Below are 17,927 nucleotides of genomic sequence, written 5' to 3'. Positions count from 1 at the left end.
CCCACTTACTGAATCACATACACAAAATTATTAGCTTTTTAAAGAGAAAACAAATACAAATTTTCTTTATATTAATAATATATCAAATATGTTAATTACACATTTTATTTACTTGGATTATCCTCATAATTACATATGTTAAGGATTTTAGTATATTATGCTACAGTTCTCCTAATCAACACCATTCATCATCACCGACATCTATGCCTTCTTCCGGGCCTAAACAGTAGTGATGATCACATGAGAAGATGTAAAACTCCAACATTTCTTGAAACTAATCAGTCCAATCTATGCAATTTCCTCAAAAGAAAAAAAGAAAGGCAAACTCACTGTACCTTGTTGATCAAGGTTCATTTGGACTATACATACACATGTAAATTACATTGCAACCTCCATATACAAGTCTGCCTACTCCTTTTTCCTGTGAAGAAGAAACAAAGTAATGGAACCATCAGCTCACTCATGGCAGCCAAATCTCATTCTTAAGTCTCTTTCTATCTGCTGTAACTTGTCAATTCTTTTGAGAGCAGGTATCTGAAACTGAAGTTGTGGGGAACCCACTCGATGGTCTTCTTGGATCTGCCATTTTGGCATCTCTGCATGGCCATCCTAAGAGTCTCAGGAAGGTAACACCGAACCATTTCCACCAATCTTTGAGAGCTTAGTTTTGAGTCCTTGGCATATGAATCTATGAGCTTTGGAAGAAGGATCTTCTGTTCCTTCCAAATACCAACGGTGGCACGAATGTAATCTTCCTTTGCTGATTCTAGCTGCTGGAACAATCGATCCGAATAATAGATTCGAACCTGAGGAACACAAACACGATGCAGCTGTTTCAGAATGATTGAAGTTTACAGAGGATATCGAGAGTTTCTAATTGGACTTCACAGAACACCAGCTTTGTTACTTCTCACTCAGCAGTAACTAGACCACAATGAAACTTGCAGTGCCACAGAGAGAGAGAGAGAGAGAAGAGAGAGTAATGCAATTAGGGAGTTTACCGCGGGATCAGAATGGCTGCCTGAACAAAGTGCAAAGTGTAGAAGAGGTTCTGGTTGTTCAATTGCGTAGGATTTCCATTGGACTCCAGCCTTGTGCTTCAACCTTGGATAGAGCAATGTCCAAAGCCACTGCAAGCAATGAAGAGCACTCTGATAAGCTTTGTACCAGAATGTTAATGTACAGGAAAGCAATTCAAATGACTCAGAATTCTTAGACCAGTCTTATATGTGTTCTTTTAGAGGATATGTTTCAGATTGATCACAGAACTAATTCCTGAAACATTTTGGGTCATTGTACTGATAGGTGAATCTTTGCATTTACTTCTGCATATACACATACATATGCTTTGACTCCCTCACTTGACCTTGCAGATTACTACATTATAGTCAAATTTCTTTCTCTTTCTTTGTTCTCTGTACCATTTCATTTTCACATATTTTCAGCATAAGTGAGTCAGATTGAGATCTCAATTTATGTGATCAGTTCTCTGTTTTCATAAACATAAAGATCCTTTTTCCTTCTTCGGTGCGCATGTTCATAATATATACGGTTCCAAAATTTTACGCAGAATGAAGAACTCTTTTGACACATTTGACAGATGAAGAATGGTGGATTTAGGTGAATAATCATGTCATTATGTTTTATCAAGGAAGGCGAAGATATGGAAGTGAGAACATGATTTGTTAAAACTATCTCGCAATGCCTTGGCAAATCCCTGTAACGACATAAACCTAATCTTTTTCTTGATCATAGTGGGAAGGAAAATAAAGACAAAAAATATGAGCCTTACCTGCCCAGTACAGTGTGTCCTGCACCCAAGAATATAAGTTTGTATCATAGCTGCATTTATAGAACGACCACCTATGGAGCACATAGCCTGGAATAAAGCAATAACATGTTGGAAATGTATGTTAATTTCTCATTTTGATCAAGCAAAAATGATAATGTACCTTGATCGACAAAGAAGTCTTTTTCGCATTCCCCTCGGGAATTCCATATTCGACGTATGCCTAAGGAACACGAAAGTCAATTTATATGGTGCAAAATATATTCTTCAACTAGGAGTAATTATCTGGAGAACATGAATTAGCTCTGGTGAAAAAAAAATTACATGCATGATTATAGCATTGTGTATGTTTATCCAAAAGGCAAGCTTTTCATCATTTCTCAACTTCCTTGGATCAACTATCTCCAATCGATGAAGGATTAACCTGTCAAAAGATTTCAATTTAATGTTATGCTTCAGCTATCGAAGAATAAGAAAAAATCATAAGAATAAGAACAATTTGACAAATATTTGTTTCAACTTTGTCGAAATTTTTATGCAGTACTGAAGGTCAGCATAGTGCTAATGAGAAACAAAGTGCAGATAAAGAACAGTGCTTGATGATTGACATGATTTGAAGCTGAATCAACAGAAACGTATCCTATCAGATCACTTTACTCACTTGTAGTTATGTAGCATGTCTTCAACATCCCTCAGTCTTTGACGGTCTCTACGAATAAGAGGCACCTCCACCATTGCGTTGTATGGTCCACTGAATTCTTTCAGTCCTTCAACTTGAAAAGGATTTATCAAGCTAGAATCTAGATTAGATTCCCTTTTATAACCAGGACTCCACAATTCTCCGGGATAGTGGGGAGATAGTGCACTCATAGATGAGGAGGATGAAGCCGGAGAAGATGAAAAGCCATGAAAAACCAAAGGAGGGTCAACAAGTTTGCAATATACAGCACCCATTAATCTAACCATGTCTTCTGAAAGTCTATTAGGAGACTCTGGAACATCATCAGTGATACCAGTCTCAAGATATTCGGCTAAGCTGATCACCCCAGAATTAACATTTTGTTCTTCCTGGTCAATGGCAATTCGGAACAAATATAATGAAAAAGAAAGACAATAGTCAGATCTGATAAAAGTTAGAGCTTGAAATCTACTTGCCTTGAGAAAAGACAAAGGTTGAGAATGGAATGAGTGAAGAGCTCTAGCTAGACTTTCTTGTGAGGGTGAAATCCTAGCAGAACAAGTTGCACGGTAAGAAAGAGAAGAATGGCTGCGACGAATGCCAGGACCTAATAGAGCTTCCTGGCACTTGATTTCACAACCTTCATTAACCAAGTCGGCAGTCCATTTCTGAGGCAGCTCTGTCTGACTAGATTGCACTCTTGAGTTTCCTCTATTAGATGAGATTCTGAGTTTTGCAGATTCGTGGAGCAACTCAGGTTTGGAATTCAATGGCTTTTTCAATTGATTCTCACTAGCAGGGGGAGATAATGTGGATGTTTGCTGATCAAAAGCCTTGCGATAAAGTGATAACAGATACTGCTCTAGATGCATAACCTCTAATTCCAATACAGCTATCTCCCTTATCAGTTCCTTTGTAGGCTGAGAACACAAGAAAGTAATATTAGCTATATCGGCAAATGGTAAATATATCAAGTATGCAAGAAAATTTTCACCTAAAATATTGAACTTTTACACAAATCAGCTATTCTTAGGTCTATATTCAGTAGTCATTAAATAAGTCAACCTTAACCATCACTCTTGAAATAACATATCAATAGGTATCAAAATGATGAAAATAAAGTATACTACATAACGCACAAAAGAAGTATTTACAAAGTTTCCTGCTTTGTGAGTCATTCGTAGTGTAAGAAGCAAAACACAGTTTACTGAAATTTAGGTATATTAGTGATATTTGAAGCACCCACCAATATATATGTGTGTGTGTGTGTGTATATATATATATATATATATATCAAGTTGTTTAGTGTGATTAATACTGTTTAATGGCAAGAAAGATCATAATTTCACAATTTCAATAGCAATTAATAGAAAAGAAAAACAGCAGTGGGCAGGGAAATAGAAAAAGGAACTACCTTTGGCACTGATCTTTCATTTGAGGAGCAAACTGCAGAAGAGCCAAATCCCATTGCCTTTTCTATAGCACATCGCATCATCATTTGATCTTGTAGCCGCTTCTCAAGCTGCAGAATCTGCAGCATATTATAACAAGTAGGGATTAGTTACTAAAATACATATTATTTGGACTTGACCACCACAATCCTTGTAGAAATTTTGAAATACCATAAACTGGTCATAAAGTAAATTTTCAGGATCCTTATAGTGCTCAAGATGTGCTTCCCATATTATAACAAGAAATAAGAAAGGAAACAAAAATCTTGTATATTCAGCAATGTATAAGTTACCAAGAAGAATATTAGACTATAAAAAAACAAATGGACACTGATCAAAGAGCAGATTAGTAGTTTGCCATTTGTAATGCAGGCTACTAAACCCTTTCTCTGATATTTTTTTTCCTGAGGTACCATTTGTCGTACTTGCAGAAAGCCTGGAACATGAACTCTGATGTAAAAATCTTTAATTACACTTACAAGTGGGTTTTTTATTAGTAAACAAGAAGTAATTATCCTCTTTTGAGAAGTCAATGATTAGCAAAGTCATCAAACAAAAAGCCAATAAAGATGCTGAAATCAAATAAATATACCAGAATTTCATGCCATGGCTAAATATCATTAAACATCCAATGATTGATGTTCATATTTCATTAGCTTCACAAGTAAATTTATATGCATTTGTATCAAGCTTCAGTAGTCAAATTGTAACTGGAATCAAAGAAGGATATAAATCAGCATATAATTTGTGTGACAACTCGGATAAAATTCATCAAGCCACTTGAAACCAGATCTAAAGTACCTCATACTTCAATGAACTTCGGACACTAGCTTCAGGCAATGGCTTATTTCTGATCTCACTGTCACCGGTAGACTCTCCAATGACCTTCAATTCAAAAGAACACTGATAAGTGCTTCCTTAATGAAACAGATGAAAGATAGCTGTCTTTACTCTGCTGATTGCATAGCTTCCATGCCAAAAGAGTTCAGAAGCACAGTAAAAATGCAACATAAATCTCATCCGATTGTTCCAGAAAGCAAGATTGACATATGAATCATAACAAAAAAAAAACCAAATATTCAACATGAGAGATCTCAAGAAATTAGAGCATAAATATACAGAAAAACAAAGAAATCCACAAAAGCTTAAACTTTATTTCAAGTTCCGGAAACTGAAAGCACCGGAAAAAGATGAGCTTGTACCGGCTTAGCATGGTGGATTGATCCAGGCAGAGTCTCCAATTCAACTTCTCTGTTTCTCTGGTAGGATTCACTGACATTAAAGACCAGCAATGATAAGCAAACATAGGTTAGGAAATGAATGTCATAGCTTTCCTATAGAAAGAACACTACTTCCACTTATCTCTAGCAGTAATATAACTTCAACTTTCCCAAAAATCTGTGGCTTTCTTCATTAGCAAATGGCAGACTGGCAGTAACAGTACTACTGGGAAGGAGATCAGCTACCTCTTGGAGCGCTTGTGCCTTGAAGATATCTTGTCCACTCGAAGCATTTTCTCCAAAAAATAACTTTGGCATTTCGCATCCTGCATTTGGATATTGTAACATTTCCCCTCGAATTCCATAAGCACACAGATCGGTGGAAGCAGCTGAAACATCAGTGGACCTTTGATCAGGAAGAAGTCACATCATAATCATATCAATAACCGGGATTCTTCAGAGAAAGAAGAACACTTGCCTCAAAGGTTGCTGAGATGAACAATGGCCAAACGAGTCTTCAGATCTCTACAGCTCCCACCAAGTAGATCAGTCTTCCTAGTGTGAAGTGCAACATGCAGTACAATCCAAGCAATCAGACAACCAATAAGTAAGGTTTTAAGCCTAAGACAGGAAGAGTCCAACTCTGCCATGAGTGCTTAGAGGACCACCAAACACACAACCAGAGGCATTGACCTTTGACATCCTCTCTTGGGTGGTTCACCTTTCTGGTTTACCTCTCAAGAAATCAGAAGACAAGTGGTGGAACTTTTCCTGAAAGTCATACAACATCATTAACCATCCGAAAAGTTTTACTGCTCACTATCAAGATTATTATTTCAATTAAAATTCGCTTCGCTTGATGAAGTTTAAGATGCTTTGTTCTTTTTGTTTTGTGGTTTTGATATGCATGGTACCAAATCAAGTTTTAGCCACTGCTGGTTTCACAGTAATTGGAGCATAATAATAATGATAACAATGGATGATGGATCGGAGACAAGAAAAACTAAGCCTCGAGCAAGGAATCTCAGCAGAAAGGACAAGGAGGTTTTTGTCCAGAGAATGTACAGAGCTTTTGGAAGGTGAAAACTAGCGACGAGCAAGCCTCGAAAGGGAGGAAAGTGAGGGATAAAGTGGCATTGGGAACCTAAATGAAGCTGGCCCCTGTTGTGGTCTTTCTCTTGTTAAGGTCCAGTTATCTCAAAAGAAGCTCGAGATACTTGTGATGTCTTCTGTTTCATACATCTTAATGTTTGTCAAAGAATCAGCTTGTTTCTTCTTCAATGATGTGGATGGGTTTGGCAGTTTCTAGCACCAGCAGGAGACAATGTGAGCAAGGTGGTCAGTCAGCACCACTCACCTGCCCCCCCCTCTTTTTTCTCCTGTGACAGGAAAAAGCTTGACCTTTTCTGAAGTCCCAGTGGGGTGGGCAGAAGAAAGAAGGCAAAAGTCTCACTTTCAGAGTCTCTGGCTCTGCAACTTGGAGAGTTTTCTATGGCAGCCAGAGTAGGCTCCAGGAGTGGAAGATGACCTGATCCTTTTACTGCTACTACTGCTGTTATCCTGCAAAGTATGTTGGCAGTGTGAAGCGTTCTTCCTCACCGCTTGCAGCAGGTGAACACGGTGCTGCTGTTCTGCAGATCTCCGAGGTTGGGGTGGAGATGCACCAAAACAACTGCTAGGTCGAAGGTAAAGGAACATAGGCGTCGTTTCATATGATGCAAGGGAGACGGTAGAGTCTCTCAAACGCCAAAACACACATGGAGGAGGAGGTCTTTGTTAGGTGAGCTTTCAGTGATAAGAGCCGAGAAGATACTGTTCATGTGTTGAATCATGCAACACTCTGCGATCGAAGGTCAAACGCCGTCAGAGCTCCAAGACAAATGTTGGAGTTAGCGTGCATGAGCTCAAGTAGCAGCTTTTTTGTCCATATCAGCTACACGTAATAACTCTACTCTTTAGAAAAGAAGAGATGACCAATTACATGAGGTAGGCAGAAAATTATTGGGAAGAAGAAACAATGTTTAGCTATCAAAAGCTTATCCTTGAAAACATACAGCCATGAGAAAACGTATGCATGATTTTAAGGAATAAGATTCATGTGAGATGCACATGAACACCGAATCACCGAACCCAATGAATCGATACTTTATATTTCTTTTGAGCCCAATGGAGAGTAGTATTACATTACCCTAAGTTGACTTTGAACAATGGCCATCAAGGGTTCAGTTCAAGATATTTTTCCTCAATTTGAGGCTCATTTTATTTTATACACGCAATAGTCGAGGCTTCATATCAGGAACTTTACAAGGCACAGTAATCATGAGACGAGCTGCAAAGGGTGAGCATGAATCTTTTGAGGAGAAGTTTTGCATAGAGATGATACCTGGAAAGCCACATTTTAGTGGCAAAACTTAAGGTTGTCTGGTGCTTTGTTTTCCACTTAAAGTTTATGACAGAATGATCTAATTTGGATTAATTATGTATTACCTCATATAATTAATTATTTTTAATGTTTTAATCTTTATATTTTAAAAAATTATATTAATATATTTGTAATTACGAAAGTAAAACATCGAGATCTATTTATCATAATGATATCAATTTTACTAACAACAATATGAAAAACAAAAGACAATGGGATAATTTTACGTTCCAATTAGTGGTAATGGATGATAACAATGACAATGTCATTGGGAGCCGCGAGTAGTTGTTGTGAATGAGAAGAGCAAGGACAAGAGGTGAGGATTACTCTGCTTCTACGTCGATATCGACACAGTTGTCGAGCTATTCTTTCGCCGCTTGACATTTACATCGATAACCTTTTTATCATTCGACAACTGTGTCAATGTTGACGTAGATGTAAAGCGATCCTCATCTTTCATCGCTATTCTCCTCATCCACAACAGCGACCCACATCCCCCAGCGATGTCACTATCTGTCACTTTCAAGTAAAATATTATAATTATTATTATTTTATTTATTTTCGTATTTTCATCAGTAAAACCGATATTGTTTGAATAAATGAACATAGATATATTAACTATAAATATGTTAATTTAATTTTTTAAAATATAAAAATCGAGATAATAACTATATAAGGCAAAGTATAATTAGCATATTAATCTCAACTCCTTTCAACCCACCACAATCTAGCTGAAGCACACATTTGTATGGATGCTGGTACGGAGATGGAACCTTTGAGTTCATCTCTCTCTGTCTCTCTATCTATTTTTTTCTGAACAAAGTAGTAAAAGAATACAGAAATTGGAAGTAAAAAGGCATTCTAATGGTTACCTCTCTGGTTGAGTTTTGGTGTCAAGGCCAATAATCAGCGCAGATCGATACCTTTTGCTTCGCATCCGATCCCAAATCCTCGAAGAATTTGTCCACATTTCTGTCGTCTTCATCGTCCTTAAAACCCTAGTGATTTTGATCCAACCAAGATCGACCATCAATATGAAATAGATGAACCAAGATCGACCATCAATATGAAATAGATGAATGTTGAATCTAATAGATGTGAAAATAGTGCATTATGCATCAAAGGCTAAGCTCCCACACGAACAAGAGGATAAAAGAAGGGAAGAAAGAATTTGTACTTGGGTATCACAAACATGGATGAAAATCCAATAGCCCGGCAATCATAGATGTCAGTCAAACCTGCATCATCTCCCACATTTGTGTCAAGATATTATGATGATTGATACATTGTTGTGCAATTGGTAAGAATGAATTTGATTCAAATAAAAAAAAAAGAGGCAAAAAGCAACTTCCAGCAGCTGCCACAGTAGTGGTTGATTATAGGAGAGGTGGAGTGGCGATGAAGCAGTGCATCCATGGAACTCAAGTCTTCGATGTAATTCCACCATCCATGGCTGGCTCAACAAGCTGACATGTAGATCTCCAATGGAGAAGACATCATCATCTGTAAACTAAAAAGCAGAACAAGATTCTGACTTCTGGTTCTCCTCTCCAGATTCTTTTAATAGTTTTCAATGTTTTGGTGTCTTCAAATTCAACAATATAAAAGCTAAATGCTTGCAGGAAAGAAAACAACAAAAGAAGAGAATAACATGATAAATGCAACTGTGAAAGGGTTCCTAGCTTACTAGAATGCATAGATAGAACTTACATCTGAGGGCAACAAAGCACATTCCTGCATCAATAAATTTTTCTTCTGTTTACACAGATCCTCACAATTGCTTCAAGCAATTAGCAGCAGTAGATCATCACTTACTATATACAACAGCAGCAAATCCAATGACAGCCAACAAGAATACCAAGTCTAACCCTCTTTAACCTTGTTTGGTCCATAACATCTGGGTTAAACCAAAGAATATAAACCGATAACCACCTAATTTAACACTTTTCAACCTTGAATCACGCACTTCCTGAAAGACTACAAGATACACATTAACAAGAGAAAGAAGGGAGAACAGAAGTTTAAGCTGTTCAAACCTCAAAGAGACTAATAAGCAACTACAGGAGCTTTTCTTCATACATGACATGGTTCCTGTTAAGTATGAAAAGGGGGAACAGAAGGCATGAGAATGGTCAATCACATATCTGATATATCTTTTTAAGCATCAGAATAAATTAGAAACAGGCGAGCGATCGCTTACACAGCAAATAAGCCTTGAATCTCTTAGAATAAAAAGCTACAATGATCTTCATTTATTCGCATTTGCTTAAAATTCTTATCTTTCTTTTGCTAGTTCACCTTTTTATGCTTTATCTTCTGAAGCTGATTATTGTTCTAACAGTCTGGTAAGTTGACCATGCACACATTCGCATTAAGAATAATACAATGAAGGGTAGTGTCCTACTTGTAGGAGAACCATGGCACAATGGTAAAATTACCTTACTATTATCCCTCTCTGCTTGTAGGGTTAGCTGCGTACATCGACTCTCTCTAGACCTCGTGCACAGGGTTCATGTTTTTTTTTTATTCTTAACATAGTGATATGCTTGATGAGGAATTGATACAATTAAAGACTTAGATTTAATGGGACTGTAAAAGGATATAATTATTGTGTGTATGTGCTCTATAGATGTGCACAATAAATGTTATTAAAAGTCTGTACCATTTGGATGAAGATTTTTTTTTAGTTTCCTACATTGAAGAAAGCAATAGTTGCTCCAAGCCCTATTTCCTTTACCTTATATTCTTGTTTATTCCATTATTTTATTATCTCTAGCTCTTCCTTATTGCCGTGTACTAAGTACATCTTTATATCAGTAACCCTCTCCTCAACTAGATACTTGCCAAGCTATGACAGAGATTTGTGATCATATTCAGATCTCTACAGAACCACTAACTCTACAGAAATAAACCAGATGATGACCATGATTTGCGAGAACTGTGACGTACATGAAAATTTTGCCTAATTTATTATCTAAACAAGTGAAAGCAAAAAAATAATATTGAGCTAGCCACTATAATGAACACAAAATCAACTATAGTCTTTATAAAAGTAGCACAATCTCGTGGAAGTAAATCCATCAGTACATGTCCAATTATCAAATTAAGAACAATGTAACACAGCCTAGGTAAACATGTTACAGTTTAACAACCGATAATAGCACTCTAAAATCGTGGTTTTGTTACTACATCCCAATGACAACAATTTTCAATACGATACTTCATCAACAATTTAACATGAACGTAAACGCCAACTAACATTGTAAATTTTACGACCACAGAGCAAGTGGGCAACAATGGCAGTACTTCAATGCACGCAGCATGTTTACATGAAATATGACTCATCTATCAATATCAGCAAGATGACTATTACAAACTGCCTAAAACCAAACAAGGCTGGCGATTACCAGAGCACCAACAAGAAGTAACAGTGCCTTCAGATATACATCAGCCTGTTGTCCATGTTGCACATGCCGCGGGAATCCGTGAACATGCCCACCATGAAATGCATTGCCATACCCATAGGGGAACCCTGCACTGGGACCGTAGGCAGTCGCATCAGGAATTCCATGAACCTGAAAGCTCAGAAGTGGGAACAAGCCACCGATAGCTGCAGAGAACGTGAAGTTCCCGAATCTCGTGCTAGCAACAGGGGCTCCACCCATGAACCATGGGTTAGCATGATGGAAATTGTTCGGGTCCGGCGGGGGTGCTGTCGCTGGCCTCTGCCCAGCTGGGCGATGGGGAATGTTCATGCCCGGCATGGACTTGGACCGTGGATCTGTAGAGTTCTTCCCCCGGCCATAAAGAGGGACTAACTTCTCTTCTTCGACGATGGCCTTGCAAACAGGGCATTCAGAAGACTGGGCATGGCCATGGAGCCATTTGTATAGGCAGGGCCAGCAAAAGAGGTGACCACAGAGGGTGACCACCGGATCCTGGGCCAGCTCGAAGCAGATGTTACATTCAAAGCTGCCAGCATCATTGTTGCTACTGCTTTCCCCGAACGAAGAGTTCTGAGGATCTCTACCGGACGATGACTCCCCAAACCCACTGGCCATCTGGTTGAAGTTGCAAAAGAAGCTTGCAACAGAAGACGGAAGAAAGGCGTCAAAACCACGTTCCGTGGATAAATCTAACTAAAAAACCTCAAAATTTTAACATTTACATTCAAGAATCAGTTTAGATAAACAAAAACCACAAAGAAAGAAATAAAAACCCTAAATCCGGTTAGTGGCACGATAGGCAATGGAAAACCTCAGGCATACACCAACATGCAAAGATGACCGATAAATATGAAGAATTTATAACACGAACGACTAAAAATTAAGTATCAAACCCTGACAAGACACCAGAAAAAAAAAAAACCAAGTTCGATTTAACCAACAAGAAAGAATCCTAAACCCAATTGGCGGCATCAATGGATACCCTCAGAGCTTTGTTCAACAAAATATGCGAAGGATATTCAGAGATTTGGATGATCTGGCATCCAACAATGATCAAGAAATACAAAGAATTAGCAACACAAAAGGACCGATGATCACGAACCAATATCTACGTATCGGGAATTAGAACACAACGAATCCAAAGAAAAGCTCTTAAAGATCAGAAAAAAAAAAAAGATGGAAGGCATCCATCATTCTAGGGTTCAAATCAAGAACGAAGAAACGATTTAGAACCGTGTTAAAGGGGCAAGGATGAAACCTATGTCGAATAAAATCCACACGGGAAACAAACGCTTGATCGAATTCAAGAGAGGGGAACAGATCAGTACCTGAATCGAGCGATGAAAGCTGCGGGAAGAGTCGGCGAGGGATCGGAACGGTTGCGAATTAGAAAGAAGACGGAAGGAACAAAAGAAGGGGGGCGACGGGACGACGCGGCCACCAACCAGGTGGGGAGGAAGCTTCCAGATCTTATCCCCGAATTCGGATCTTATTCTAATGGGTTTCGGATCCACCAACGGCCCTCAAACCAACGAAATAGCTGTGCGTCACCGTAGCGGATCTTGTCAAAGCCCAGATTCCATCCGGCCCGGGCACAATTTTAATCTGCATAAATATTATTCAAATTAGTTAATTGAATATATATATATATATATAAGCAAATACTTATATCAAGCCCAGATCTAACCACCACGTATGTTCATACGCGTTGACTGTGATTGAGAATATTGTAGGCAAGTGGAGACACTATTTTTAAAGCATTTTTTGCAATGGTATAACGCAAAGCAAGTTCATTATGATATACATTCTTTACTACTCTAATTACTGTTTGTATAAAGTCAACGATCGTAGCTTAGGAGTTCGCTGACAATTGAGTACATGTCCAATGGGAACAAGTTTTTCGTACGTGGTATTTGGAGCTTTGTCATGAGAAAAGTTGTTGGTGGTGAAGTTTTCTTTTTCCCTTCTGTTCTTTTGGGGTGTTGATGATGCTGATTTTTCATCGATATCTCTCACCGACCAATCCTTCTTCCTGTTCGATTTCTCACCCACCAATCCTTTCTCGTCCATCCCTTCCGTTTGGTAACCCCTGGGGAAGGCCATTTCTCGTTCCTTTCAGCTCAGGAAGAGGAGTGCTTGGTTCGGCCATGGTGATGAAGAGGTGGTGGAGAGTGGCGACGTACTGGCTGGCGGAGCACCCCGCCATCGTGGGCTTCCGGTGGAGCCATGCCGAGTCCTGGGGCTCCACCTGGCCTTTCCTTATCTGCTCCGTCGCCACCTACACTCTCGCTGTCGCCGCCCTCCGCGTCGTCCTCTGGCTTGTCCGGCAGCGCCGCCCCGTCCCCCTGGGACCCCTCCCCGCCCTCCACTCCCTCGCCATGGCCTTCGCCTCCACCGTCATCTTCCTCGGCCTCCTGCTCTCCGTGGCCACCGAGATCCGCGACGCGCGCTTGTTCTGGCAACACGGCCGCGCCCGCACCACCCCGCTGCAGTGGCTCCTCTGCTTCCCACTCGGCACCCGCCCCTTTGGCCGCATCTTCTTCTGGTCCTACGCCTTCTACCTCTCCCGCTTCCTCCACCTCCTCCGCACCTTCCTCGCCATCCTCCGCCTCCGCCCCGGGCCCCGCGCCGCGGTGCTCCGCCACTCCGCCCTCCTGTGCATGTCCTTCCTCTGGCTCGAGTTCTCCCAGTCCTTCCAGGTCGTGGCCATCCTGTCGGCCACCGCCGCCCAGGTGGTGGTCTTCGGCTACCGCTTCTGGGTCGGTGTCAGGAGAGGCAGCGGCGGAGGAGGAGACGACGCTGCGGCAGTGGTGCTACCGTGCCAGGCGGCGCTGATGGGGTGCAATCTGGCGTGCCACCTCGCGATGCTGCTGCTGCACTTCGCCAAGGGCGGGTGCAACGGGATCCAAGCGTGGGTCGTCAACTTGGTGCTCAACGCCGCCCTCCTGCTGCTCTTCGTCTACTGCTATGTCCACACCGGCACGAAGACGAAGAAAGGCTGGGCTTGGAGGACGACGACCGCCATTTCGACTGCTCTCACACCCAAAGTGCGATCTTGGAGAATTCGGACGTGAAAAGAAAACGTGACCTACCATTCATCGCAGAGAATTGAAGTCGAGGCTCAACGTTATTTCCGTTCCAAATAAAACTCCTCTTTATACAGAACATAAAACGGGATCTTGCAAAATTCCATTTGCAGTTGCTACTCCAGAAAGGAAAAAAAAAATCAGAAGCAAACTAATAAATAAATAAATAAAGATTATCCTTTGTACGGATTTGAGTCAAAGAGTATCAAAGGTGACTACATTTTTTTATAATGTGAGAGCAAAAATCGATCTTTTAGTTACACTTTTTCTTCAGCTTATCTTTGAGAAATGTTTCGATAGTAAATTAATTATAAATTATCGTTTATAATTAGTTATCTTTAGTATCTCAATCTTTATACTTTTAAATTTTAATATTAAAATCACTATATTTACAAAAGTAAAATATTAAACTTTAGGACTAAAAAGATAGTTTTATGGGGTTAAAATTTATAACCTTATGAAATTACAAGAGTATGTAATATCCCTTCCATTGTTTTCGAAATTTTTTTTTGACTTTCATTGCAGAAAATGAGAACCAGTTCTTCAACCACAATACCAAATCATTCAACAAAATCTTCGACAGAGAGTGATCATTCAAAAATAAATTAATTCGGATTCGCATCAGGCACTCGAGTTTTGGGCTTAAAGTGTCAATCGAGCAGTTTCATGAAATGAACAATGTAAGATCAATACGGTGGGCCTTTCTTTTATTACGAGAGAAACGATGATGGAAATGCATACTTGTGATCTGCTTTGTCAATGTACGTGTACATAGACAGTAGGCGCATCATTAAGTCGTGTGGCAGTCGTGATGACATATATACATATCAAGGTTCTACGAGAACAACTTGTTTGATCACAAGCAGTTAATATATGCGCTGCTGCATAGATGTTGGGGCAATCAGCTTTCCTCGAACTCCTGGAAGCATATTTCTTGTGAGCTGCATCATCACATTCTCAACAGTAAGTAATACAAGGACATCTTTGCATCTGACACTTCATGATTCGTGCTGCGACACTAGATGCTTGTGATGCAGACCGGAGAGTCTTGGCTTCTCTCAAGCACTGTACGTTCTTTTGTTTGGCCAACTCGAGCGTTTCGTCAACCCCCGGCGAAGTTTCATGGCGGATGCTATGCGCTGCCGAGGAATCGATCGCCATCGCATATGCCTTGGTGCTTTAGGTGGATGCATGGAAGAGTCGTGGAGGGAAGCGGGCATTGACCGGTGAGGATGACTTGGGTGGTAGACCGAAGCTACGACTCAGTTCGCGACTTGGGCTCTGCTTGTGAACTCGTCCGAGATATTTCCGTTCCGGGCGACGCACGCAAGAGTCGATGTGAATCGTGTCTGAATTGGTATTGACTGGTGATGGACACAACGGGGCGGCGTTCTGGATGGATCTCGCCACTTGCGACGACTTGACTTGACTTGACTTGGGTTGGCGAGTCATGACTCAAGCATAGGTTTTGGAGTTTGGACTCGCCACACATATTACTTCTTGTCCGATTTGATTAAGCTAAATTAGGTACATATGCATTTCCAAAGATTAAGCTAGATTAGGTACATATGCATTTCCACGCAAGACGAAGGACTCAACTGCGATGCGCGGCGTTTATCTCCATGGATCGCGCAAGACAAGAAGAAACACCCAAAGATGTTGGGAGAGAAGTACATGTCTGTCACGTGTGATTCTACCTTCACAATGGATTCTTGAAGCACGTTAATGTCAGTAAGTAAAAGAGTTTTAAGGGCAGACATGAGAGTCATCGGGTAAATACAAGACACTACTGCCTTAAAAGCAGGTATATCCAAGTGTTGGAAAGGGAGAGAGGACTTCTCGGATTATTAGAAATTGTAGAGATCGATATAAAATTAAACAAATATTTAACATGATTTAACAACTCTCACTCGGGCATAATCTCTATATATACCCCCTTATATAAATCTCGAATAATTGATATATTTTCTTTCATTCTATTTAGAAATCCTAGAGAACTCACTTTCTTTCATTCAATCGCTTCACGTCCTCCTTCCATCACTGTGCATTTTTGACAAGTCAAGCTGTAACATCTTGTTGGTTAGGGATGTAGATGTCGCCTCCAAAACCTAAAAAATGGTTTGCATAGACTTACGTTGATAAGATCAATACTGTTCTTCGTCTATCCTCTAGATCAATCAACGCATACATACCATGTACAGCTCCCTTCCTACAATCGACAAATCAGCTGTAGAAAAAACTGGCGATCCACTTTGACGATTCTACTCAAAGCTTTTGTCCACATAGATGTTGATTTCTGCACCGTTCATCGTCAATAAAGACCACAACCCCAACGCTATCCTTGCCACAAAACGTTTATCCCATCTAGAGTGAGAGAGAGGAAGAGATAATGAGGTCGGCAAAGTACGCTTCGGCTTTGGTGTGTGCTATGGCCTTGGCCATGGCCTGCACCACCCTCGCGCAGAACTCCCCTCAAGACTTCGTGGACGCCCACAACTCGGCCCGGGCGGCCGTCGGCGTTGGCCCCGTGTCGTGGGACGACAAAGTCGCCGCGTACGCGCAGAACTACGCTAACCAGCGCATCGGCGACTGCCAGCTCGTGCACTCTGGCGGGCCTTACGGGGAGAACCTCTTCTGGGGCTCCGGCGCCGACTTCACCGCAGCTGACGCCGTCAACAGCTGGGTCGGTGAGAAGCAGTACTACGACTACGACAGCAACTCGTGCGCTGACGGCCAGGTCTGCGGCCACTACACGCAGGTGGTGTGGCAGGACTCGACGGCCATCGGCTGTGCTCGGGTGCAGTGCGACGGCGGCGCCATCTTCATCATCTGTAACTACAACCCACCGGGCAACATCATGGGGGTGCGCCCTATTAGGAAAAGAAAAGTTACAGTGAAATATTCTTTTTCCCTCTTTATATATCAAAATGGATACCTCATCAAAATAACAACTTAATATAAAAATACATATTAAACAGAATAACATAAACAATAGAACAATAATCAATCACAAAATAAGACTAAATTTTTACGTGAAAACCGAATGCGAAAAAAATCACGAGACCGTAGTTCACCTCAAACTTTCACTATCAAATAGTAATGATAATATATTTGTAATAAGTCTTCTCTAAAATAACAATAGGATTATAATAACATTAAGACCATATATCTTGACTCAAGAATAGCATATCATCATCACATGGATAGATCTTATCGAAGAAAAAGTTTAGGTTCACCAAATTGGTATACCTCAGAGAGGATAAACTATAGATCAGCACCGTAAAAAATGTAGAGCTTACTGCAATGATTCTCTACATATAATTTGGGCCAAAATTGACAAAGTTTGGCAATCCCTTCGCTGCCCTCAACTGCGCACATCTATTTTTTCCTTTTTTTTTCCTTTTAATTGCTGAATTTGTCTCAAACGTCCAATTGTCAAAGTCCAAACCCACATATGGGCTAGACCCAATAATTCTCCTCCTCCAGCTCATATGGTGGGCTATACTAAGCTCACTCTTTACCTATATACTCCAAGCTTTTTTTTAGGTAAAAATTTTATTAACATATATGGTACATTCTCATTGGTATGCACTTTTTCCAACTGTAATTCTTTAATCTCAAGCACATCACGAATCTTGTAATAACTTACTTCAATATTCTTGGATCTAGAATGATATATTGATTTTTTGAAGATGTAAATGACACTCTGACTATCATAATTAACAATATATCCTTCCTATTTCAAGCCCAATTCATATAAAAACTTTTTCATTAACAAAGTTTCCTTACAGGCTACAGTAATTACTATGTATTATGCTTAGATTGTCAAGAGAC

The 17,927-nt window shown here is 40.2% G+C and overlaps 4 protein-coding genes across 9 annotated transcripts; 2 read left to right on the top strand and 2 right to left on the bottom strand.

Moving 5' to 3' along the window:
* Positions 1–182: 182 nt before the first annotated feature.
* Positions 183–9,131, bottom strand: LOC135606045 (uncharacterized). 4 transcript variants are annotated; one of them, XM_065096787.1, is made up of 14 exons: positions 8,739–9,131; positions 8,434–8,559; positions 5,618–5,910; positions 5,386–5,528; positions 5,122–5,191; positions 4,721–4,804; positions 3,883–3,999; positions 2,945–3,388; positions 2,451–2,857; positions 2,114–2,213; positions 1,953–2,012; positions 1,793–1,879; positions 1,002–1,130; positions 183–806 (listed from the first exon to the last, which is right to left on the bottom strand). In XM_065096787.1, exons 4-14 carry the CDS (start codon positions 5,502–5,504, stop codon positions 495–497), a joined length of 1,929 nt encoding a protein of 642 aa, XP_064952859.1. In that variant the 5' UTR covers positions 5,505–5,528; positions 5,618–5,910; positions 8,434–8,559; positions 8,739–9,131; the 3' UTR covers positions 183–494. The 4 variants fall into 4 exon arrangements, with proteins under 4 accessions (XP_064952859.1, XP_064952854.1, XP_064952851.1 ...); XM_065096782.1 differs by having other exon boundaries at positions 192–806; positions 2,451–2,853; positions 2,941–3,388; positions 5,618–5,694; XM_065096779.1 differs by lacking the exons at positions 8,434–8,559; positions 8,739–9,131 and having other exon boundaries at positions 192–806; positions 2,451–2,853; positions 2,941–3,388; positions 5,618–5,882.
* Positions 9,132–9,274: 143 nt separating this feature from the next.
* On the bottom strand, positions 9,275–12,493 carry LOC135606070 (uncharacterized). Of its 3 annotated transcripts, XM_065096858.1 has the most exons (4): positions 12,336–12,493; positions 10,969–11,644; positions 9,598–9,652; positions 9,275–9,458 (listed from the first exon to the last, which is right to left on the bottom strand). In XM_065096858.1, the coding sequence occupies exons 2-3, from the start codon at positions 11,620–11,622 to the stop codon at positions 9,635–9,637; spliced, it is 672 nt and encodes a 223-aa protein (XP_064952930.1). In that variant the 5' UTR covers positions 11,623–11,644; positions 12,336–12,493; the 3' UTR covers positions 9,275–9,458; positions 9,598–9,634. The 3 variants fall into 3 exon arrangements, with proteins under 3 accessions (XP_064952930.1, XP_064952923.1, XP_064952914.1); XM_065096851.1 differs by having other exon boundaries at positions 9,275–9,652; XM_065096842.1 differs by lacking the exons at positions 9,275–9,458; positions 9,598–9,652 and having other exon boundaries at positions 10,628–11,644.
* A 378-nt stretch (positions 12,494–12,871) lies between these two features.
* Positions 12,872–14,278, top strand: LOC135612994 (fatty acid elongase 3-like). Its single transcript, XM_065109865.1, has one exon. The coding sequence runs from the start codon at positions 12,993–12,995 to the stop codon at positions 14,079–14,081; it is 1,089 nt and encodes a 362-aa protein (XP_064965937.1). The 5' UTR covers positions 12,872–12,992; the 3' UTR covers positions 14,082–14,278.
* Positions 14,279–16,194: 1,916 nt separating this feature from the next.
* On the top strand, positions 16,195–17,213 carry LOC135612990 (pathogenesis-related protein 1-like). Its single transcript, XM_065109858.1, has one exon. The coding sequence runs from the start codon at positions 16,483–16,485 to the stop codon at positions 17,047–17,049; it is 567 nt and encodes a 188-aa protein (XP_064965930.1). The 5' UTR covers positions 16,195–16,482; the 3' UTR covers positions 17,050–17,213.
* Positions 17,214–17,927: the final 714 nt, after the last annotated feature.

Source organism: Musa acuminata, chromosome BXJ1-2 (genome assembly GCF_036884655.1).
Source record: "Musa acuminata AAA Group cultivar baxijiao chromosome BXJ1-2, Cavendish_Baxijiao_AAA, whole genome shotgun sequence".
NCBI classification, from domain to species: domain Eukaryota; kingdom Viridiplantae; phylum Streptophyta; class Magnoliopsida; order Zingiberales; family Musaceae; genus Musa; species Musa acuminata.
This window is presented reverse-complemented; position numbering and strand designations above follow the sequence as displayed.

Bases quoted from the DNA above. Each gene is read 5' to 3' on its own strand.
- LOC135606045 (XM_065096787.1), bottom strand. From the start codon at position 5,504: ATGGAATTCGAGGGGAAATGTTACAATATCCAAATGCAGGATGCGAAA. The intron at 4,000-4,720 runs GTACTTTAGATC...AATATGCTGCAG, and splicing joins GAAGTTCATTGAAGTATGAG to ATTCTGCAGCTTGAGAAGCG. The intron at 2,214-2,450 runs GTGAGTAAAGTG...ATCTTTTGACAG, and splicing joins GACATGCTACATAACTACAA to GTTAATCCTTCATCGATTGG.
- LOC135606070 (XM_065096842.1), bottom strand. From the start codon at position 11,622: ATGGCCAGTGGGTTTGGGGAGTCATCGTCCGGTAGAGATCCTCAGAAC.
- LOC135612994 (XM_065109865.1), top strand. From the start codon at position 12,993: ATGATGCTGATTTTTCATCGATATCTCTCACCGACCAATCCTTCTTCC.
- LOC135612990 (XM_065109858.1), top strand. From the start codon at position 16,483: ATGAGGTCGGCAAAGTACGCTTCGGCTTTGGTGTGTGCTATGGCCTTG.